The following is a 24,747-nucleotide window of genomic DNA, read 5'->3' on the forward strand; positions in this document are numbered from 1 at the left end:
ATTAATTTATTTTATCGTTCAAATAAATACGTTTTTCAAGCAAAAAAAACGGATCGAATTAAGTTGTACACCCAATATAAAAATAAGAAAAAAAATTATTGAATAAGCGAGGTCCATAGAAAATTCATTAAAAAGGTTATGACAAAGAAAATGAAATGTGTCGTAAACAAAGGAAATATTATTATTAAAAATACAAATTTATTATGTTCTATTTCGTTTTTATCGACGATTGTTGGATGCACCATCTTTTATCTGAACGTCAGTTCCATGAAGTACATACATATACAGGAGATCAATTATTTTTTACAAAGAGTTCTACGGACTGATAAATCAACTCTTACGAGAAAAAATGTTTTTAATTTTATTTTGCTAATTTTAAATTTCCTAATGAACATGCCATAAAACATGATTGCACAATCTCTTGGCCTTCAAGAGCGTTTCAAATTTCAAACGGCTAGATTTTTAGATATTTATTGGCTATAATTTGTTATAGACCTTATACTTATGTAATAATTATGTTATTCTTATCAAAGAAACTGGCGTAGTTTCGCAGTTTCTTGAAACTAAAAATATCACAGAATGTAAATAATCTGCGCGTGGATAACAATTTTATCTACTCGAAATTTACAATTAAATTTATAATGTAGAAATAAAATTCCCGAAAAAGAAGCGACCTTACTTTTTTCAGGCTGCCTCGCGGTAAGGGCGACCTGCTTTTCATCGTTCGGTATCGTTTCCGCCGCCGCCACCAGCTTATCGAGCTCAACTCCGTATTCGCCGATCGCCACCTCGATGACTAAAACATATTTAAGGATTCGATTTTAAAGCTATGCATTATTTCGAGAACTATATAATTATTCGCTCTTATGTAGCATGCTTTCGAAGTAAATGTTGACCATTTTAACACCTCGCCGCCGAGCGCACTGTCAGTACATTTGCAATCAACTTATTCAAACACGTCGTTATAAGACTTTGACACGCGACTATTCTTACTTCGTTATCTTGATGTTTCTATTAGAGCGCTTACAATATAAATAGACGATGTTATCAATAAAGATCTGAATCATCACCCACTATATGTATTTAATGACATTTGTCGGCAATATCAAACACAGTCTAGATTTTTAACTTTAACTTTTTCAAAACTATTACCTAATTTATTTAAGACCGTTACTACACTCTCGTGTGTGTGGTGAGTCAAGCTGCTCTTTCGTGATAACGTGCAATTTATAATAATTCGCTTTAGATGTGATTTCGCTGTCTTGGAACGGGCCACCTGCTGCCTTGGTCCGTTTCTGCAGAGTGCGATTTCGTATTCCATCAGCTACATTCGCTCATAAGTAGCTCATAGTCTCAAAAGCGAGAGCGAGAGAGAGAGAGAGAGAGAGAGAGAGAGAGAGAGAGAGAGAGAGAGAGAGAGAGAGAGCGAGAGAGAGAGAGAGAGAGAGAGAGAGCAGAGAGAGAGAGAGAGAGAGAGAGAGAGAGAGAGAGAGAGAGAGAGAGAGAGAGAGAGAGAGAGAGAGAGAGAGCCCAGACTTTAAGATTGCTCTAATTGTTCCAGCTGTACGTACCGAAATCTGCTACATTGTAATTAAATGGACATTGGGCGCCGACGGAAGCCAGGTGTGGTATCAAGGATCTAACCGGGCCTCTGTATATGCAATGACCATCGGCCAGCACGTACAGGGAATCAAACTTCTCCAGAAGTAAGGCGCTCGGCTGATGAATCGTACAGATTACCGTACGCCTTTCTAATTCCGCCAATCGTTTCAAGAGAGCGACGCATTGGCTGGACGAGAAGGAATCCAGACCTGAAAGGTCAATAATTCTCACTCTATCCTAGAATGCGATAAACATTCTGCGATAAACGCATTTTGTAATCGTTTTCCGCACCCAACGCATCGAGCAAGAAATGAGATTCGAGCGCAATCCCCTATTCTTGAACAAATATCGCATACGAAAATGGCAGTTTCGTATACGACTCTCAATATTTGATTTTCATTCCTGGAGGCCGATTCTCAAAAAATATTGCATACAAAAATACTAGGGAACTCTATAATATATGTAACGTATACTATAGTATTTTCGTATATTTTTATAAACGTTATTTTTCAAGAATATGGCCCCTGAATGATTACTACGCAGTCGTATTCGAAAAGTACCATACGATTTACATCGTATGAGTCATGGCATTTAAAATAAAGATACATATGCGATAAATAATCAAAATTCTGCATAACAGTGAAAATTTTATATAACAATGGCAGCTTTAAAAAGGTTAATTCATTTTAAAATAATAAATATTTTGGAAAATGCAAACATTGTGTTCGAAAAATACAGAAAGATTTCAACGTAATGATCAATTTGAATTAAAATGGAAAATGTAAACATTGTATTCCAAAATACAGAAAGATTTCAACGTAATGATCCATTTGAATTAAATAACTTAGAGTTTGTAAGATTATTTCGTTTAAATAAAAATATAACACAAAGAGTAATTGATAGAGGAGAAGAGGGTAATATGGTATCCATTTTCATTTTATTGAATAACTTTTTTTATAATTAATATTTTCTATTAAAACTTGAAACGATTACATTTGTCAGAGTGTTGTTTGACAGATTCTAGATTCAAAGTAATGAAATATTTATTATTTAGAACTTGATTTAAAAAATTTAATGCATTCTATAATCAGTGAAAGAAAAAAGTGATTGTAATATAGCTATCCATAAAAATAATATTAAAAAATTAGTTTAATTTAAAAGAAAACACAGTACTTTGTTACAAAATTATATATTTTTAATTTTCCATTGTTTAGAATTTTCCTGCGTTCAGAAGCTTTAGAAATACCATTAGAAATTTCATTAAAAATATCATTTTATCCTTGTTTAATATTAAACAACAAGCATTAAATGATGTCTCTAATGTTTCTAAACACCGGTCTTTAGAATGACAATCGATTTTTCGAAAAAATATTTTGAGAAAATATTTTGCTTAAAAAACCATATTAACAAAATTCTATGTTATTGTTTTAACTTTGTATAACTCAAAATGTATACGGCCAAATAAAAAGTTAAATAACGAAAAAACGCTCGAGTGTATGTACTTTTGTGTGATAATACACTCAAGTTAAAGAATAATGAAAAAGTGTATGTAATTAAAGGTTAAAGGTGTACCTTGAAAAAGTTTAGAAGTACTCAATAGTAAACATGCCTTATAACAATTGGCAGTCATTATGTATTGGCATATTAGCATCACTAAAAAATGACAGGCTACTAAACGAATAACTCCATAAGCAATTGTTAGAATACGTCACTTAATAACGGAAATAATAGGAGTAACCATATTGTCTACAGTAGCCATAATACCCTCTTTTCCTCTATAGTAGAGGAATATAGTAATCCAGTTTCAAGATCAACAATAGATTCGGAACAAAAGATAAAAAAAAGCTGTATATGTATATCGATGTAAATACATATTTATACATATGTATATATATATATATATATATATATATATATATATATATATATATAATTTAAATTAAGAATTTTTTATCATGTAATCGATATTCCTAATGCTTACCAGTTGTTGGTTCATCGAGGAATAATATTGAAGGATTAGTTAGGAGTTCTAAAGCGATATCAAGCTTCTTTTTCTGTCCTCCCGATAATTTTCCGCATAAAGTGTCGTAGCAATGGCTCAGCCCTAGCATTTCCAACAACTCTGAAACCTGCACACGTACAACAAGCGTAAAAACTATTCTATTTCTATAAAGTTTCATTTTTATAAATATAATTGCAAGGCGCAGCAATATTCAGATAAACATTGAGATAACAATGAACATAACCCATAAATTAAACGTGTCATGAAGAAAGAAGTTTATGAGAAGCAGTCGTGGAGCTTTCTCAAGTTGCCTTTCGAAACTGAACATAAGATCTTATAAATAGGGGTCAGACTTCGGAGAAGAATTTACGACGCAACAATTAAAGTGGACAGACAATTGTGACAAACCTGAGTGTGCTTATAAGCGGAGCTGATTGTGCAGCCAAGTTTCAAATGAGCGGCTAAAGTCATGGTTTCTCCGACGGTGACGTATGGTGTGAGAATGGTGTCCTGCTGTATGTAACACGACATCCTCTTCCATAGTTTGCTCTGTAGTTCACGAAATTTACCGTTGATCCGAACTTCTCCGCTCACACCCTTTACCCTATGCAAAGCCATCGTTATATTTGTATATGAATAGTTACGTTGCTAAACAAATATTGTAAATTACTGACTGCCTTCTGGTGAAAGATTAGAAAAAAAAACATGAGATAAAGTTACATAATAGTTATAAATGTATTCAACTTTGCGAAGATGTTAAAGTATCGCAAATTACGGGCATTTACAGACATTACTATATATCTTCGAATTTACATTACAAAATCACAAAAACTTTTTTTAGAATTGAAATATGCGTAAAAAGAAGATGCGCTCAGGTCAATTTTACAAGAAAATCGAACAAAAATTTAATAAATCATTAAAAATTTACTCGTATATCCGTCACCTAAGGTTTACTTTACCTTAAAGGTGGAAGGTCATATAAAATCGATTTTTTTTATTGCGTGTATTTTTATATATGTATTAACCCTTAAACACGTAAGTGGGTCTAAAAGACTCCATATGAAGTTTGGAACGCTTCCTGTGTGAAGACGGAATGAGATAGGAGGTTCGGACCAAGACATAAAAAAGGTTTGAAATCTCCTCTTTCGATTGATATGGTTGATCAACTTTTTTGGTCAACTAGAATTCGAACGGCACGGCAGCAAAGTTTTGTTAGGGTCAATGCGACCCATATAGTGTGTAAGTGAAACCTTTTTTGTGAGTACTTTACATAAAAAAGCTGGACAAAATACGTTCGAACAGGTGGGTTCGCGGATGTTACTTGCACATACTCTGTCTAAAGCTGGAATACTATACAATGCTGTAGAAAAGGGAGTTTTTCCGAAGTATATCATGAAACACATCAATTTTCAATTTTAGACACGATTTAATCAAAAATACCTCATATTTGCCTTGTTACATAAGTACATTTTTTAATAGAAATGACAATGATATAATTTTTTTTTAAGTATGAATCTTTAGTTTTAAAACGCCGTATTGTAAAGTCTTTAAAAGTTTTTTGTTGCAAAGGTATGACTTTAAAGGAAAATGGATTTTTAGATACCCAAAAATACCTCATATTCTCCATGTTACATAATTATGCTTTTTAAAAGAAATGACTTTGCCAAATTTTATTTTGAAAATGTGACTATTTAGCTTTAAAACGCCGTATTTGAAAGTCCTTAAAAGTTTTTTGTTGCGAAGATATGATTTTTTCGACGCCTAAACAATACTCTGCAGAATTGCGTTCTTTTGCACTCACTTTTCATTATTATTCTCCCCGTGCATATAAATATACAAGAAATATATTTCATAAATGTCTTCTTTATCCCAAAATACTGAATGCATGGTACACCTCTATTAATGATTCTCCGGACATTAATATTGAAACTTTAAATTGCATAAAAGAAAAAACTGCTTTAGTCAATTTTCCGTTATATGCTGGCATTACATTCAATGAAATGGCTATCAGAAAAAAAGTTGAATATGATGGCTCAAAATATTATGGCTATGTCGATTTTGGGTTTGATTCTAATTCTAATTGCATGCTTGTTGCTAAAGAAGCTTTAGTATTTTTATTGACATACCTAAACCAAAACTGGAAAATTTCTGTTGCCTATTACTTTATTAATGGTATAAATACTGAGGAAAAGAAAACTCTTTGGTTAAATTGTATTTCTGCGGTGCATGACTATGATATAAAAGTTGTTGCTGTTCATTTTGATTGTCTTGCAACCAATTTTACGATGGCACGTTTATTAAAACTAAATTTTAATATAGATTCTTTACAGACATAGTTCCATGTACCGAATACGTCAGACAAAATCTTTATTTTATTGGATCCGCGTCATTTACTGAAAATTATTTGTAATGTACTCGGAGAAAAACATACTATGACAGATGTCAATGACAACTTAATATCATGGAATTATATTAAACAGCATTTGTTACAAGAAAAAGAAGTATAAAAATAAAAAGGAGGGCTAATGAGAGTGCTGAGCAGTTGGTTTTGCGCGAAAGTAAATAATCATTTATAGACTGAGAATCATTTAATCGATTGACATTTATTCTTTGTTGTTTTGAAGAAAAATATTCATTTTTTGCAAAAAGTTTTGCAGAAAATTGTTTAAAAAAAAAGTTTATAACGAAACGTAAAATCCGTACGTACTTGCTGACAAATGTATTTTAGAAGCTACAGTTAAAATTTCGAGTAAATCTGTCAAGATTTATAGAAGTTATGAGTGCGGCAAGCTTAAAAAAAGTGATTTCGAGAAAAACGCGTTTAAAGTTTTTTGTAACAGAGATAGAAATTTGTCGTTTACCTTTAATCTGCGATGTCTGCACCATACAATTAGCCTTTCTTATTGATGTTTGCCTTTTACTAATTCCTCTTGACCGATTTTAAAGAAAATTCACTGTAGGTAACTAATTCTTTTATAATATTATTCTCAGAAGGATCCCATCGCAAACGCTTCAAATCTTACCAAAAAGTACGATGCTTTAAACTTCCAAAAATGACACTTAGGGATCTTTTTTCGCATTTAGACCTTTTGTATCTTATTTCTAAGATCTTAAAGAATCATTTAAGCAAAAAAAAAAGGAAACCAATTTGTTGAAAATTCTACAGTAGTGTTACCCCTTAACATTAAATCTGTGTTTAGATTAATGTAGTTGAATTAATGTTTAACTCGAGATGTTTATTAACGTTAAGTCAAAAGTCGCAGCAAATATCTAATCATAGTTAAATGTTTCTTTTAATGTAAATGACAAATGTTTCAAAAAGATTTGTATAAAAACAACTTGTTACTCACAAAGGTCTTTTGGTTTTGAGCAAAATATTTTACAAATGATAAGTTTTTATCCTAAATAAAATCGCTTTAGTAACGGAATTTTGTAACTTTTATTAACTGTATCGATATCTTACTCGATAAGAAACACTGTCATTGCGCAAATATTATGTATGGTGAAAAAACTACGCAACAATAATTTAACGATGCCTATTCTGTCTCTAAAAGATACAAAATTCTACTGTTGTTTTGTTTGAATCGATTTTTTTTAATAAAACACATTGTCTCTTTTATTAAAGTAAGATCTTATTTCAAAGAAGTAAATATTTTGCGTTTTATATTTTTTTCATGATGTAAATGTAAAACATTTTTTCTTAAATGTCCTAAATGTGTTCTATGGAATGAGCAGGGTTGGGTAATTAATTAAAAAGTTAGAAATTTAATAATAAACTTAAAAAGTTAACAATTAAATAATAAAACTAAAAATTTAATAACTTTTTATTTAACATAGTTAATTTCACAGGGGTTAGTTTTTAATTTCAAATAATTATTTTAAAAACACATAAAGTTTAATTTGTTAACATTTTTTCTAAGTTAAATATATATTTATATTTAAATCAATGCCAGTTATTATTTAATTATTAATTGATATTGATATTTATTTCTATTTTCTACATCAGCAGACTAGCCGATATTTGTAGTCGATTCTTATTTCAATACAGACTAAGTATACCATTCTATGTCTTTTCTAAATGTTTTTAAAACATTTATTGTTCATTATAATGTTTTTTATATATTTAATAGACATTTATAATGTCTGAAAACATTGCCTGTTAACTAGAATCGTCTACGGTAGTGTCAATATGCCTATGATAAAATCAGTATTATCAATTTAGTTTAAATGTTAATTTTTTATATGGTAGCAATTTGCTTTACCTCTTATTATAGATACTCTAGACTCTAGAACAAACCACCGAGGATATGTGTATTTTTATTAGGACAGTCACCATGAAGCATGCATTTTTCGACGCGAGTAGGTCGCCAAGAGAACTAGACCGATTTTGATGACTAATAAAACAGTTTATTTAAAGCAAACGCGGTGTACGGAATCGTATTTACAAAGCGTGGCGAAGCCATTAGCACGCGGATGGACAAGATGAATATGACGCTCGGATGGACAAACGGATAATTTATAATACATACGCGGACGGACGGATACAGATAATCGATAATTAATCGCGGGGACGGACAGACGGATAATCGCAAACGCTCGGACGGACGGGATCGAATATGCAATCGCGGCTATTTACAGCGCAGATGATTCCGAAACGGATTTCTCCAAACTCGGAATCCTTATTTACGTGTTGGCGCAGCTTTGCCGAAGGCGGCCACGGACAATGTAGCTCGCGCACGGTACAGCTGTACTGACTCGTTACGTGTTTACGCGATTGCGACGCATGGCGATTAATACCGCGGTGTTGTTGCGGCGGTGGCAACGACTTACGCCAAGATCTCTTGGTAGAATCGCGGAACTCCACACCCCTGGTCATGAGTCAACCGTGCCAACGGAGAGGAGAAAGGATGTAGGTTTCTCCGATTACCAAGATCTCTTAGTTGAGTTTAACTTAAGCCCGTGAATCGGCGGTCTAGGAGTCGGAGTGCTAACTGCCAAAATCTCTCAGCGGAAGCTAAGTTTTCTTAATTTGGAGCTAGCTCGGGAGACACTTCTTTGCGGACGGAGATTTAGAAAGAAGCCACTTTCGTAGAAGCGGCGTCGCTTATATACCCGCATTTCGAAAGGAGGGGATGTTTGGGGAGCGGTACGTCGGCGAAGAGAGGATTCCCGCCACTCGAGATCGACAGCGACCGCCACTTCGGTCGCTTGTACGGCGCGTGCGCGCAGAGAGTGCCTCGACGCGCGGATACGTGTTCGCGCGCTACGCGTATTTGAATTATTATTGGCGCTATGCGCCTCTTCTTTGCTGTCCGGCGAGTAGCCGGACAGCCTGGAGCGGAGGATGGTCCGACGGGGAGCGGCAAGGCGGTTCGTTATAATGTTTATATGACGACGGCTAATTGAATATCTGTTCGTGCTTCGTGAACAGCGAGTTTCTCTGCCTCCTGATTAGTCGCAGAGGAAAACGCGAAGAGTACCGAATTTCACGAAGTTTACCAATCTTACCAATACTATTATAAGTGGAGATAAAATACAACTCCGAGCGAAACGTCTCCACATGTGGTACACGAAATATAATAATAAATACGAAACAGTATCAGTGTTCTCAATTCTCGGATAACTCACTCGGTAAATTCAAGTTCAAATTCTTTGCATTATGTAGTTTAATAACTTGTGAATGTAGATGACGTCGATACATAAATTACTCTTTGTTTTCTCTTATAAATATTAACATCGACTATAACAATGGTTTCTTAGAAGTCTTTAAGATCGAGAATTTCTAATTTTTTATAAAAATTTCAAAATTCCCTAATGCAAATTCAAAATAATAACTTTGAAAGTCACACAATTTTCAAATACATATTTTACGAAACAAATGCAATGAATTTTTTTAAATAACTATAAAGAAATACAATTATTATTAAGTTCATTTAAAGTGAAAATTTCTAAGGTCTTGCGCACAATGGAAGAATATTAGATATTAGAAATTGGAATTAGAATTTTAGAATTAGTTTCCTCAATAAACAGTGTAGATAAATAATAAGTTATGTTGAGTTTTGTTGATGTGCTATATCTTATTAATATCCACTGTGCATTATATTCAATATTCATTGAAGAAACTGATTCTAAAAAGTTTTTCTTATTTTTAATATTTAATATTCTTCTGTAGCTATTAAAAATCTAATATAGCGGATTTACATTTTTTTAATGTTACTTTGCACAATTAAAAGTAAACGTCTTCATATATATCTTCATATTCTCATATATAAATTATTATCTAAATCCATACACTGCACATTTTGGACCCACTTTAAATTTCCCATTCAAAAGGTTAATATTGAATGTGTTACAACCGGAGGATTTCATGATTTCCCTTTTTGCACCCATCATATAAAATATGTGAAACAAGCTAAGGGATTGTCTGTAAAATTTATAATACTTATACCCGGAACTCCACAATTTCTCTTTTACAAATAACACTATCATCCGGCTATTATAAGAAAAAAATTAAACATTGTTCTCGGAATATATATATATATATATATATATATATATATATATATATATATATATATATATATATATATATAACGGCCACATGTTACATCCGGAGCAATAAATAGAAGCAAAAAAAGAGAAATCGTGCGACGACAAAATTACAACGATGCTTATTTAATAATTCATATGAACGAACAAAGCCTGGACTCGAAAGAGAAAAATCTAAACGCTATTAAAGTTTGGCAACAATCAGAGATAAGATTGAGTCACGACGCCGGACGGAAATTATAAAAGGTAAATATATCGAATAGGGGAGGCTGCCCCGATGACCTTGACCTTGACAAATGTTGTCAAGGTCATGACCCTGAGTAACGCCCAACAAGTTTTAGCCGTCGCTCGCCCTTCGTTAAAAAGTTATAATCATAAAAAGTTTATGAAAATTTAAAGCGATAACTACACATATACTCACATATACATATAAAAATATGGTACAGAGACCGCGTGGGCGGGGGCTTCGCCTCTCCCCCTGCACCCCCTCCCCGTATTTTTTCTAACCCAACCTACCCCTATTTTTGTCGAAATTTGTAATAATGTTAGATTTTAAATTATGGGTTAGGTTAGGTTACGCGCGCACGGGAACGGGATGGATCTACCCACAATTGTGGGGAGTATCCTGGCAGCCCCCGAAAACTGGGATGCTTTCGCCGCCTTCTGCAGCACTATTATGCTGCAGAAGGAGGCGGCAGAGCGGGCGCGGGAGGAGGCTCCCGACGCGCCGCCGGAGAGGGGGCGGGGGGGGGGAGGTTCCTGCAACAACATTAGCAGGGACCACCTCCTCCCCCATAACTATCAAAATGCGGGCAGCGGGCAGGGAGAGGGCAAGCAAACTTATGGCCCTGGCTGATACAGGAGATCGCTGGTAACCTGGCGGCGACGGTTTTTAACGCCGCCGGGGACAACTCACTGGCGCGGCCATATACTTCCCCTTCTTTGCCCTTCCTTAGAGAGCGGTGAAGGAGGGATGGCCAGGAAGGAATAGTGGAGAGGGGGGACTCTCACAGCGCCGGCTAGACCGGACAGAGAGCCCTACCCTCTCCACTGTTGAGGAGGTACGCCTCGGGCGGAATCAGCGGCGGGGTAGTTGCCCGGCTGACCCGTGTCGGGGCTTGGGATGCGAGAGTGCGTACCTAGGGCCCTCTTCCAGGGGAGTCCGGCGCACTCCCGGCACCCCGGTTCGGGCGGCTGGGGCTCGACTTCGGTTGAGCTCTGGCCGCTAACTCTGGAGGGGGGTTCCTGCTCTCGGGCGGGGATCCGTTTGGGCTAGGACGGATCGCGGTGCATGCTTAGTTCGATTCCGTGATCCGTCCCGAGCCCAGACGCCGGAAAAAGTTGGGTTTTAGTGAGTATGTCGGCTAGTCAAGTCGACAAGTCTCACATACCCCGCGTTCCTGTCTCCACAGGACCGGGGACCCATAAAGGCGTTTCCCAACTATAAAAAAAAAAAGGTTACACGCGCACATGCGCACGCGCACGCTCACTGCGTGGAACAGTACTAATAGCTTGTTGACCCAGTAACGGGTTGCCATACCCAAAATATTGAAGGAATATGGCGTGATATGCGTGGTGCAATTCCTCGCTATGGAATATCACAAAAGCATTATAAATTTTATCTCGCCGAATTTTTATTTAAAAGAATTTATCCTTTTGATGATAGAATTGACGCATTTTTTCAAATTATGAAAGATATGTATCCACTTAGTAATAATATTGATGAATAAAGTATGTATATAAAACTAAAATTGGTAAAAAAACTCTGAAAGACTCAAATATTTACATGTAGTACAGAGAAAGCTTATTTTAGTTGTAACTTGGCCAAGGATATCCAATTGACCACGTTACAATATTAGATTTAAAATTAAACTAAAATAGAATTAGGAATTAGGTTGGGTTAGGAAAAATACGGGGAGGGGATGCAGGGGGAGGGGCGGAGCACCTCCCCGCCCACGCGTTCTTGGTACTACATTTTTATGTGTATATGTGAATATATGTAAATATATGTGAGTATATGTGCAGTTGTCGCTCTTAATTTTAATAAACTTTTTATGAAGGGCGAACGACGGCTAAAACTTGTTGAGCGTTACTTAGGGTCATGACCTTGACAACATATGTCAAGGTCATCGGGGCAGCCTCCCCTATTCGATATATTTACCCTATAAAACTATAAAATCAAAATTTACAACCCCGGTGTTCAAACCTATGTTTCATCACGAACGGAAAGATGATTCATGTGGAAAGCAAGTCCCAAATAAACGGACGCGGCGATATAAAAAATCGGGACCGAACGTTCCAAGAAGAGAAACCGTAAGATAACGAATCCCGATTGGGTGATGCAACTGCTCGTCCCTCTTAAAGTTAAGAAAAATCAGGAAAAGATGGAAAATTAGCCAACGTGAGATCATCCGAGAAGATGATTGGTAGTGAGCGTTGGTAAACTACTCAACGAATAAGCTCAAAATTTCGATAACAAGGAATCTCCAAGGGAAGGGAAAAAGCTCAGAAAGCTTTAATCTCAAATCTTCATCTCACCCACTAAACTAATTCCACGCCCTTTTCCTAAGCCCTATAAAATGCGCAATTTCGAACGCCTCGAGCATTCAAGTTCACACTCACATCCACGCGTTGCAAGTATCGAAGCTATGCGCGTTATTTTCAAAATCGTTTTGAACTTAGAATCTGTGCTTAAGAATTACATACATTAAAACTCCGAGCAGCCCACCGTTGAAGCATCCCCTAGAGCAGACAGCCTGCGCTGCGTCAAGTACTTTTCAATCCGCCGAATTTCATAGTTTCTTCCCTTTCTCTTCTCGTCTAACTAATAAGTAAGTTTTTTTCTTTTTTCTCTTTTTTGGTTTTACTTCAATTTTCCATTCAACTCGCCAGGAATCAATCGCTAATGAGTAATCACAGCCGTTCATGTCCCAGCTCCTTGTTCCCAATATTATTACTTTTATTTCGGATTAATTAACAGCAATTCTCATTTTAAACAATTCCCGACTTTCTCTCTAAATATTTCTTAAATCTCTATGTTCTACTTCCATTCTTAAATCTTAGGTTTTGAATTGATTTAATAGTTAAAATATGAATCTCAACGCATAATTACGTATTTATTAAAGAATAAGTTAATTCCATCTCCTCCTGTACACATAATAACGAGTATAGTTTAAGTTTTTAAAATTAATTATTTGTAAAACCTATGTTAATTCATGTATAGTTTCTAGATCAATTATTCAATATGTTCCGTTTAGCTTCCTCAATTAAACACTATACTTATAACAATAGATAACTTACACTAACATTAATTCTTAAATATTTGTATTTTTGATAATTAATCATGTTCTTGTAATTCTCAATGCTTCCAAACCTCAAAAATAATGTTAATTTCATATTAAACAATGTACTTAAATTTTAATCTTTGGAATAATCATTACCTAATCGTTTTATATTTTAAATAAACTAACTGATTACGTGGGGTGTATGGGGATTTGGTACAGAGGTAGTACCTTTGACTAAGAGCGGTCACATCCAACGTATACGAGGGATGGCTCGAAGTGACTGGTCCTCGTGCGAAACCCAGCTCTTACTTGTGGCTCCCAGTGCCACACCCCGGGAACTGCATTGACCTGCAGGCGAAACTAAGTAAGGGTAGCCAGATATGGCGAAGCCTGATGGAGGGCAGCAGTAGCCATCAGTATTGCACTGGGGCAGAAAAAGAAGTACGACTTCAGAATGGCCTAGAAGCAAAATATTGCAAGCACGGCTAGAACAGCCTTCATGGTTGCAGTACTGCGGTGCGGAAAGGCAGGGGAATCTACCGCACTATCACTCCCATGAGCACTATGCAAATGTCGAAAAAGGGACCTAATATGTCGGGCAATCCGGTTGACGACCGGCGCCGTCCTACGTCCGGGGTAGATGGTGGGAAATTGGCTACCGGGCATGTAGGTGTGGTCCACTGGGCAATACATGCGAATAAGGCGACCAGCGATGACAGTAAACTCAACGGCCGAGCGGAGTCTCGCCTGGCGACCTGGAACGTTCGGGGACTGCTGCAGACGGGAAAACTGGATATACTGAAGAAAGAACTCGAAAGAAACAGGGTGAAGATAGCAGGAATCTCGGAGACACATTGGCGCGGAAGAGGTCACTTTAGGAGCAACAACTTTGCAATATACTTCTCTGGACCCGATGACGCAAGCCGCAACGGGGTGGCCTTTATGGTGCACGGCACACTGGCTAGGGCGGTCCTCGGCTATGAAACCGTCAGTGACCGTATAATATCAATACGCCTCAAGGCGAAACCGTGCACACTAAATATTATCCAAGTCTATGCACCCACCTCTGAGGCAGATGAGGAAGACATGGATAACTTCTACAGCTCTCTACAAAGGATTATTGAGAAAATACCCAATAGAGAAGTCACCATAATCATGGGAGACTGGAACGCTAAGGTGGGACGCACTGACGGCGATAATCACATCCGCGATGTGCTGGGGAGATACGGCATAGGAATACGGAACGACAGAGGTTCCAGGCTCATCCAGTTCTGTATTGATAACAACCTCGCGATTGCAAATACAATGTTCAAACAGCACATAAGGAAACAATACACGTGGACGTCGCCGGATAATCGCACCAAGAACCAAATTGATTACATTTTGATCAAAAGTCGCTGGAAATCGGCCGTTCTCTCAGCGAAGACACTACCTGGAGCGGACTGCGGTACGGATCATAGGCTGCTGACTTTCAAGTTTAGGACGAGGATGAGGAGCTGCAGAAAAACAACAACCAAAAGCAAGTTACCACCAATTACCGACAAACAAGCCTTCCAAAATGGGCTAAAAAAGGAAATAGAGCGAGACGACATAGAAGAATTGGACAACCCTGATGATCTGTGGGAACGGCTCAAAACAGCGATCAAAACAACAATAACTGGCACGCAAAAACCAAAAGAGAGCCCAAGGAAACGCGAGTGGATATCTGACAGCACCTACAGGCTGATAGAAGAAAGAAGGAAATTGTTAGCCGCCGGCCTAAATAGTACCGAAGCAGTGGATAAATATAAAAAGATATCATCTGACATTCAAAAAAACTGTAGGAAGGACAAAAACAACCTATTGAATGGGATTTGCGCAGACATCCAACTCCATGCAGACCGTCTTCAACCTGGGGATGTATTCCACAAAATCAAACTAATCACACGAAAATTCAAACCACGCACGTGGACCATCTATGATGAAAACGGTACATCAATCACGGATATCGGAGACATAATGGAGGTATGGAGAAGGTACTGTGAGAGGCTGTATAGAGAGGAAGAGGACGCAGTGACTGATTGCCTAGAGAAATATGAACAGGAACCACATATTCTGCTGGAAGAGACGGAAAGAGCCATACGAAAGCTTGCTAACAATAAGGCCACCGGAGTAGATCAGATAACAGCGGAGATCTTCAAAGCAATGGGACCAGTGGGAACGAGAGCTATACACTGCATTCTTCAAAAAGTATGGACTACCGCGACCTGGCCCAAAGACTGGACCACCTCTATAGTGATCCCTATACACAAAAAGGGTCCAGCCAACAAATGTGAGAACTACCGATTAATAGCACTGATATCACATGCAAGCAAAATTCTTCTGCAGATCATACACAGTCGATTACAGCCATACACTAACCGACAGATAGCCCCGGAACAAGCTGGTTTCGTCAGTGGCCGAGGTACACGAGAACAGATACTGAATCTACGACAGCTGATAGAAAAGGCAAGAGAGTACTACATCCCTATGTTCGTCTGTTTTGTAGATTACGAGAAGGCTTTTGATAATGTCAGATGGTGCCTACTGTGGCCCATCCTCAAAGAAATGGGCGTCCCGACACATCTCATACACTTAATCAAAAATCTATACAAAGACAGCACAGCTGTCGTAAGAATTGAGAACATCACCGCGGGAGAGAGTGCATTTAGGAAGGGAGTGAGACAGGGCTGCATATTATCGCCACTACTGTACAATATCTACAGCGAACACGTGATGAGACGGGTGCTGGAGGATTGGGACGGCGGTGTGACCATAGGCGGTGATAAGTTTTCGAACCTTAGATATGCAGATGATACGCTGCTGATTGCCAAAAGCGAAGGAGAACTGATAACACTCATGAAAAAACTGGAAAATATCAGCCAGATATATGGGCTTCGCATAAACAGTTCGAAAACAAAGATCATGATAATTGACCGCGAACACAACAACTCTCCAGAAACGGTGCGTATCGGCAATTTTGAGGTGGTCGATAAATTTGTGTATTTGGGAGCATTAATAAACAACCAGGGTGACTGCGAAGCGGAGATCCGTAGGCGCATCCAAATGGGTAGAACAGCAATGGCCCAACTGACTAAAGTATGGAAAAATCCTAGCATCACAAGACACACCAAAGTCAATCTAGTCAGGGCCCTAGTATTCTCGGTATTTCTGTATGCTTCCGAAACATGGACGCTGCGAGCGGCTGATAGGAAGCGCGTGGAGGCCTTCGAGATGTGGTGCTGGCGAAGGATGCTGCGAATTCCTTGGACAGCGAGAAGAACAAATGCGTCCATTTTGGCAGAGATAAATCCACCACAAAGACTGTCGAGTGTGGTGTACAGCCAAATCCTCAAGTTTTTTGGGCATGTAAATCGCAGTAACAACATCGAACGCCTGATAGTTCAGGGAAAGCCAGAAGGAAAGAGGCGAAGGGGCCGCTCACCAACACGCTGGACTGATACAGTTACGCAACTGCTTGATACCACCATGGAAAAGGCGGTGAGAGCCACCACTAGTAGAGACGGGTGGCGCACCACCATCAAGAGAGTCATTAGAACCATGGAAGCACAAGCATAATCACCACGCATCTGCCAAGATGTAAAGGACTTAGATGATGAACTGATTACGTATTCCTGTTTTAGTTAATAATGATCACCTTGTTATACTGCTTTCTTTTTTCTATTAAATAACAATAACCGATTATGTATTTATTTGCTAATTCTTATGAACAACTTTATAGAAACCTTATGTATATAAATTTCAAGTATCAGAATATATGCTAAGTCTTGTTTAAAAGAAAAGTTTAAATGTAAAATTTTATTTCATCAACCCATCTCGTACTCACACTAACCTCCCGACTTAAAAAGATTGCACTCGGTCCGATCCCGAGTTATAGAGATTGAATTCTCTGAATCAAATTAGGACCAACGATCGCACGATTCTGAAAAGGCGTTAAAGCGTGTCATTACACGTTGACGCATAATTTCGGAATCATCAAAAGTGCGTTTGGCTCGCGCCGCACATCCCACTAGTGCGGTCACGAGAATAAAAGAGTTTTTGTTGCATCCTTCCCTGCCTTCTTTTCCTTAAGGCTGGATGTAACAAATGTAATCAAAACGTTATTTGTCGTTTTAAACCTCGGACAATTCACGGTGAATAAATTCTAGTTTTTTTTTTGTATTATTTAATATTAAATGTAACCGACAACAGAGAGAAACCTGAGATTTTCTAATACGAGTGTATTTTAATACTCAATCAATCTCGAATGACGAAAACAGGAAAATTGCAACTTACAATAGTTGTTAGATGTAGTATTATCTGAAACTTTGTTTTCATAATAGAATTCCTCTATCGTATCATATTACAATTATGTACAAATGCGGTTCGATGTATTATCTTGCAAATGGTCAGGTTTCTATTTTGAGCGTACTTCGCGCAGAATAATGATATTTAACTGTGCTAAACTGCTCAATGAAATTCGTAAAAATAAAAATAAAAAGCGCAGAATAATAAGATTAATTCATTCAGACAGCATGTTGTGGAATGCACAATAACAGGATAATAATAGATATACAAAATGATTATCCGTAACACTTTAAATGCACTCAAGGATGAGGTTCGCACGTGCACAAAGGAAAAACAAAATTCCAAAAAGTAATTCGCGTACGTGTTAATTTTAAAGCACGTATATGTGAAGAACAATCTTTAAATTTTTGTTACTTACGTGAAACCGGCAAGAGCATTCAGCAATGTCGATTTTCCAGCCCCGGACGGCCCCATTATGGCAACTAATTCGCCGGATTTAAATTCGCCTTTAACGCCGTGCAGAATTTCCTTCTCGCCTGCAGAGAGAGCAAGATGCAATTAAATTGCAATTAAATTACTGCATCATTCAACATGCGATAATTCACAATTAAATTCACAATCAGACGCGTACGTAAGAAAATATTCCTTAATTTTAGCTCGATCCACGTGAATGTGTAAGAGATAGAAAATACAGCGTGGGCATGTGTTATAGAAAGTCATGTATCTTTAGTCAAACCGCAAAAATTTATATAACAGATTAAGGTTTGTTATTTTATGGTTTTATGCAAATATAACCACTTCAAGATTATTTTTGAAGTCATTGACTATAGATATTTACATGATATCTTATTTGCGAAAAAATGAGTAATATGAGAATATATTAAAAAGAGTTTGATAAAAATAATAAAATCTAGATGAAAACTGTTAAACTTTATTGAAATAATTTCAATTAAATATTCAGTTAATATAAGTAAATATTTAAAAACCAATTAATAATCTAATGCTTACTATTATTATATTTAGTTACTATCTATCAATATAATTAACATTAACCAAGTGTTACGTCCGCCAGTTTAAAAACTGGGGCATAATTTATTTTGATTTTTTATATTATATTTGACCGGTGTCACCAGTTGTTATAAGTGTAGGTGATATGCCCACCATTACAACAATTATTATTAAGAATAGATGAAGAAAATTGGAAAGATTTTGGGAAATTATATAAGGTACATTTGAATTCTTGGCTGCGTGAATGAGTGTGCGTGGGATTATAGTTTAAATGAAAGTGCCGTATTTGATGAGCAGCCAGTACACGCAATCATCATGCGATCTTGAATTTATTGTTTTATTATTATTTCTATTTTTAATTGTAGCGACAATTATTACAAAAAATAAACGACTGTGTGTAGCCGCTCCAATTTCAGTTATATAAATTCTGATTCGAAGATGTTAACTGTGTTAAACTTATTTTTATATTTCAAATTTCTTGTTATTACAATTTCTTGTTATTACAATTCATATTAATTGTATTTTTAAAAAATTAACTGTAATAAAAATTATTTTGACGCATATATACAGTTAATATAAAAAAAAGAAAATTTTTATACGCTAGACGTAACACCAAGTATTTTATACCATACTTGATTATTATTACTAAACTCCTATTTTCAGTGTAATGAAAAAATACTGTGTACAAAGAAATAAAATTTGAAATATTTCACTGGAATTAGTAATAAAGGCAATTTTATTTTTTCCTTTGCATAAGTACAAAAAATAGATTTATAATATAGGTACAGAGTGTCAGAAAATATTCATTTATGCTTTTGTGAGTTGATAGAGCAAGTCAAACGAAAGTTCTTTGCTATTTTTCAAAATTTGCAACAGTTCTCGAGATAAAAGTTAATAAATTCGGCAAACAAGCATATACTTTCCCTACCCACAGCACGCGGGGACCGCCCTTCGGTCGCTAAGTCAGTGGCAGCCGCGGTAAGCGGCACGGTGAAAAGGGAGAAGTAGCAATGTTTTAAGCTGGGTACATACTAGTGAACAAACATCGAACGAGCAGCTGCAATTGTATTATACTTATAAACGCTTATATCGCGCACGAATTCTTTTTGATGTATTGCCTCATGAGGAAATCAAGCCGAACGCGAATCGAACGTTTTATTCGTAATCACTTTAGCATAATATCTACTAAATAATAACAATGAACGTTCAAATTAACTGTTTGTTCAATGTTCGTTCGCTAAGTCTGTACCTAGTTTTACCCGCCTCACTGCCTGCCGCGGCTGTCATTGGTTTGACGATCGACGGGCAGTCTCGGCGTGCGGTGGGTAGGAAAAGTACGTGCTCATTTGCCGAGTTTATTAATTTTTATCTCGGTAACTATTGCAAATTTTGAAAAATGATACAGAACTTTTCTTCGCAGTTTGATTTGCTCTATCAATCCACGAAATCACGGGCAAACTTTTTCTGACACCCTGTATATACGTACAAAAATACCGCCCTCCTATTATTAAAAACCATGACAAATGTTTCATTAAATTTAAAACTATTTTTAGTTTTTAAAACTATTTTCGGAAATATTTCTTTAAGACGTTTTTTAAAAGTCTGTAAGATATTTTATGGTCAAATTTGAGACTTTGTGTTATCTGGATTGCTTTGCTTTCAACCTTTCATAATATCCTATTGATATTCTATTGCGTTCTTTCCAAAATTGTCGAGATGATCGTTATCATAATCACGGTTCCATGAATAAACTCTTGTACGTTGTATTTTCAAAAAGTGTCGCGAGACTTTCTCCGTTTAAAACATTCTTCGTTTATTGTATAGCTACGCGATACAAATACATTCTCTTCAAGAGGACCGGTACACTTGGACACCGTACAATTAGACACCGTTCAAATAGACACGGTCCAAATAAACACGATATTTTGAATACGATTCCATTACCGGTGCCAGACACCGTTCAGTTGCATACTGCTCACTTGCACTGTTTATTTGCGCACGAAAAGATGCTGCCAAAATTAGTCTCATTTGATGCGTTTTTGCATGAAATAAACGAATCTGGCAGAAAAAAGTGTCGGACTGCCTCGCAAATCGAAATATTAATCATTAAAGTTGACGACTATTGAGGTTAGGATAGCATTTAAGATTTTTTTTGTCCCCCCCTTTCCACCCCCCCCCAAGGGTAGTAAAGTGGATGTTTTTGATGTTATGTGGTAGATTCTGTGATACCATTGTAAACCTATAAATTTCAATCAAAAGTTATTTTTTATTTAGTACCTTTAGAATTGTGAGGCTTAAAAGCTACAGTGTACTGTAACTTTCAAGCCTCATAACTCGGAAAATACTTAACAAAAATAAACTTATATATAGTGTTTTGGAAAACTCTTGACACCAGCTATTAGATTCTGGAATCGTAAATAGGGTGTTCCATTTAAAAAAGTTAATGTGATTTTGATCTGACCTTGGCAACGCCATCCAAGGTTAAACTGATAAAATCAGTAAATAGATATTTTGAAACCCTACCACTTTGATCTGAAACCCTTTTTTCTGAAATGTTTAGTTTTCAAGATATTTCGGCGTTCTGGTACTTTTTCTCCACCCTGTACATGTATATGACTCAGACAAATGCATTATTATGTAACAACCTGTGTTTTGTCCGAGCGCGGACGAGCTCAGGGAAGCCAGAGCTCGAAGGAAGGTTGCCGGGTTAATTAATTCCGAGATCGGGCGTGCGTTTAATGAGAAACTACTTTATTTGAGATATAATGCTGATAATATGCGCACGTAGTTCGGGGATACACGAGGTGTATCCGCGACGGTACGGTGACGCGATTTCACAATAATAAGACGCGGTATTTACAGAATGGGGATCTATTTACATTCTCTCGGTCGCTCGTACTCGGCCCGCGGCCGGTATGAGAGAGCGCACGATAGCGCGGTCTCGCTCGCGCTTGGTTCGGTGTCGTCGCGAGGGCTTCACGGTGTTTTCGTCGTCGCCGGCCTTGTCGATCCGCGACGCGCACGGGTCGGGACGCCCTACGTTAGAAGCCACGCCGGTGTTCCGCGAATTCGCGACAGGTGCGCGGCGGGATTCCCTTAGTAGGGAATCCCCGACGTGAGTCGGTGCCGGCTGCCTCGAGATCTCTCGATGGAGGCAGAGATCTCTCTACCCTCTGGGTGGCAGTCGTTACCGCGGACTCTCGGACGGAGATGGGTTTGATGGAATCGTTGAGATCTCTCAACGGTGGCAGAGCTCGCTCTACCACTCGGATTCCCTAGGTGCCGGGAAAGCGGGATCGGAAATCGCCGAGATCTCTCAGCGGTGACAGAGCTCACTCTACCACGTGGATTTCCTGGGTCTGGCTCGGAGGCTGGACCGGAGAAGAGTCGCTCTCTCTGTGAGATCGTCCGCCTTTTATACCCCGATCTCGGAGAGTCGGGGATGTTCGAGTGGAGCTCGGTTCTTCCCGGAATACAGCATCCCCGCTGCTCCGAGATCGGTCCGGTATCGCGCTCTCGCTTGAGCGTACGCCTCTCTGTCGCTCCAACGCCAGGAGCGTGCGAATTAATGCGCGTGCGCGTGGACTTCGGGCGTTTAACGGCGCGCTTGTCGGACCGTTCGCGCGCGCCGTGTGTGAGGCGATTATCGGCGCGTAGCGCCTGTTCGTCTGTCCGGCAGGTGTTCGGCCGGACAGGGGAGCGGTTCGTGGCCCCAGGGGGAACGATGCAGAGGTGCATCGTTACAATTATTATTAGATCCCAGTTTCAATCCCTGACTGACAATGAGATATTATTTTTTACAATAAATTTTTTACAGAATTTGGAGGGAAGGAAAGAAGAATTCTTACTGCGATATTAGATTGAATAATAATAAAATGCTTATAAGCATTATTATTAAGTGAAATTGATTGTCGATTTAATATTGTGCACCCAGACCCAATTCGAGACTGTGTTTCAAGATTGAAAAATTTGTCGGTTTGATAAACTTGAAATTGTAAGAATATAAAAGCACAGAAGATATCACTACTAACAATAAATGACTGGTCAAGGCTCTTTAATTTGCTATTCTTTCACATGTTGACCTTTGTCCTCTTATTATTAACACTTTTTATTATTATTACATTTTATTTTCTTGTTGACATTGTACTTACTGATTGAGAAATTGCGTATATTCCATTCCCTGACGCGGTAGTGTATGTCGCGGAACGACAGGTCCAGCTCAGGTCTCTTTGGGAAGGAGTGCTTCTCCCGTTGTAAGACATTATTGTTGTCTATGATAGCCGTGTCTCGCATGTTGTCCTGGCTGCCATGATCGAACTGACAGCTCACAGACGATCGTGACAGCGAACAATGCGTCAGAGTGGTCATCGCGGCGGGATGGAGATAAAACGATGATTCGAAGCGCAAGCCTTTGCTTTCGTACGTAATACAATAAAAATGAAGATGAAACAATGTCACCAAGCTTCGAGTGTCATTCGGTCCTGTTTGAGCACTCGCGTTATCTGTTCACGGCACTTCCTTTTAATTTTCCCGTACTTGCCGATCACAGATGAAATATCTATCGTGTTGACTCACGTGCTTCACGTTGACTCTTACATATCTTATTAATTCAATCTGAAACGAGAAATCAAAGGAATACCTGTCAATTAGGTATTTTAACTTAACTTTGTGCTAACTATTTGTTAAAACATCGTTTGTATGCAAACATTAATAATATTCATTGATGATTAAGCAAGAAGTACAGGCGTAAAAAAGTACGCTAGAAAAAGTTATAAACAACGTCGCTAGTTGTAATAATAACTTGATTACATAACAGTAAAAAAAAAAAAATATGCGGCCGCTTAGAATTAATTTGAAGTCATCACAGAAAACAGATTTGCACAAAATATGCTATAAGTTATCAAGTAATTTCTTATTTTGTTAATAGTACGAGAATAGAATATCATAGTTGAGAAAAGAAATGTGAAATATTTCAAAAATCTACAAAGCTTAGAAATATTTTATAACAATCAAATTTGATATGCTTACATGTGGTATTAAGAATCATATTCCAATACATTTGCAAATGGATTATTAATCGCGGCATTATAATGAGAGAGTATAAATATGAAAATGTCGGATAAATGCAATGTCGAAGAATAATTACGCAAAAAACTTATTTTGATTGAATTGTTAGACCAAGTTGCAAAAGACGCGTGCAAGAGGCAAATCGTCGTCTCTAACAAATACGAAGAGATGATACCGAATTACTTGCGTGTTTTATGGACCGTGTATCAGTAGTGGATGAATAGCTGTGGCAAAACTTTTGAATTTTATCACTAATTGTAAGTACGGCCGAGAACTACTTATAAAACTTACAAGTATTATTTGTTCTTATTTAACAAATAGTATGGATGAAATGATTCTATACTGTAAGCGTCAAGTGAATTGCACTCCGAGAAGCAAAATTATGGAACCTATGTCAGCAGCTACAAAAATAGAATTATTCGGTACCAAGAAAACGATTAAATATATGCAAATTGATTAGCAACTGTTAATCTAATCAGCAGACAAGAGAACAAACCCATTATATATAAATGAGTGATTAGTTTTCAAAGAAAGGAAGGATAAATATCTTCTTAAAATATTCTTTTTACGATGATAAATAATTTTGTTTTCTTTTACATTATACAGGGTGTTCGAAAATAGTTACTTATGCTCTCGTAGATTGATAGAGCAAGTCAAACTGAGAAGAAAAGTCCTTTACCATTTTTCCATACTCGCAATAGTTACCGAAATAAAAATTAGTAATATTCGGCGAATGAACGCGTACTTTTCCTGCCCACCGCGCGCGGGGACCGCCCGTCAGTCACCAAGCTAGGAGCAGTCGCGGTAAGGCGAAAGAAGCAGCAATGGCTACCGGCCAGCGCGTCCCACCTTCTGCCTGCCTTCCGAGCTCCTCCGCAGTACCGACGGGCGGTCCCAGCGCGCGGTGAG

At 37.6% G+C, this 24,747-nt stretch overlaps 1 protein-coding gene across 2 annotated transcripts in view; it reads right to left on the reverse strand.

Annotated features, from left to right (window-relative positions):
- Window positions 1-24,747, reverse strand: part of LOC105206253 (ATP-binding cassette sub-family G member 1-like) — a 65,589-nt gene that overhangs the window by 11,818 nt on the left and 29,024 nt on the right. For both annotated transcript variants that reach the window (XM_039452394.1, XM_039452393.1), the window contains 6 exons: window positions 22,923-23,385; window positions 18,182-18,299; window positions 4,013-4,208; window positions 3,584-3,731; window positions 1,572-1,811; window positions 680-796 (listed from right to left, as the gene is read on the reverse strand). In XM_039452394.1, coding sequence (XP_039308328.1) covers window positions 680-796; window positions 1,572-1,811; window positions 3,584-3,731; window positions 4,013-4,208; window positions 18,182-18,299; window positions 22,923-23,139 — 1,036 coding nt within the window. In that variant the 5' untranslated portion in view covers window positions 23,140-23,385. The remainder of the gene's footprint in view (window positions 1-679; window positions 797-1,571; window positions 1,812-3,583; window positions 3,732-4,012; window positions 4,209-18,181; window positions 18,300-22,922; window positions 23,386-24,747) is intronic.

Source organism: Solenopsis invicta, chromosome 8 (assembly GCF_016802725.1).
Source record: "Solenopsis invicta isolate M01_SB chromosome 8, UNIL_Sinv_3.0, whole genome shotgun sequence".
NCBI classification, from domain to species: domain Eukaryota; kingdom Metazoa; phylum Arthropoda; class Insecta; order Hymenoptera; family Formicidae; genus Solenopsis; species Solenopsis invicta.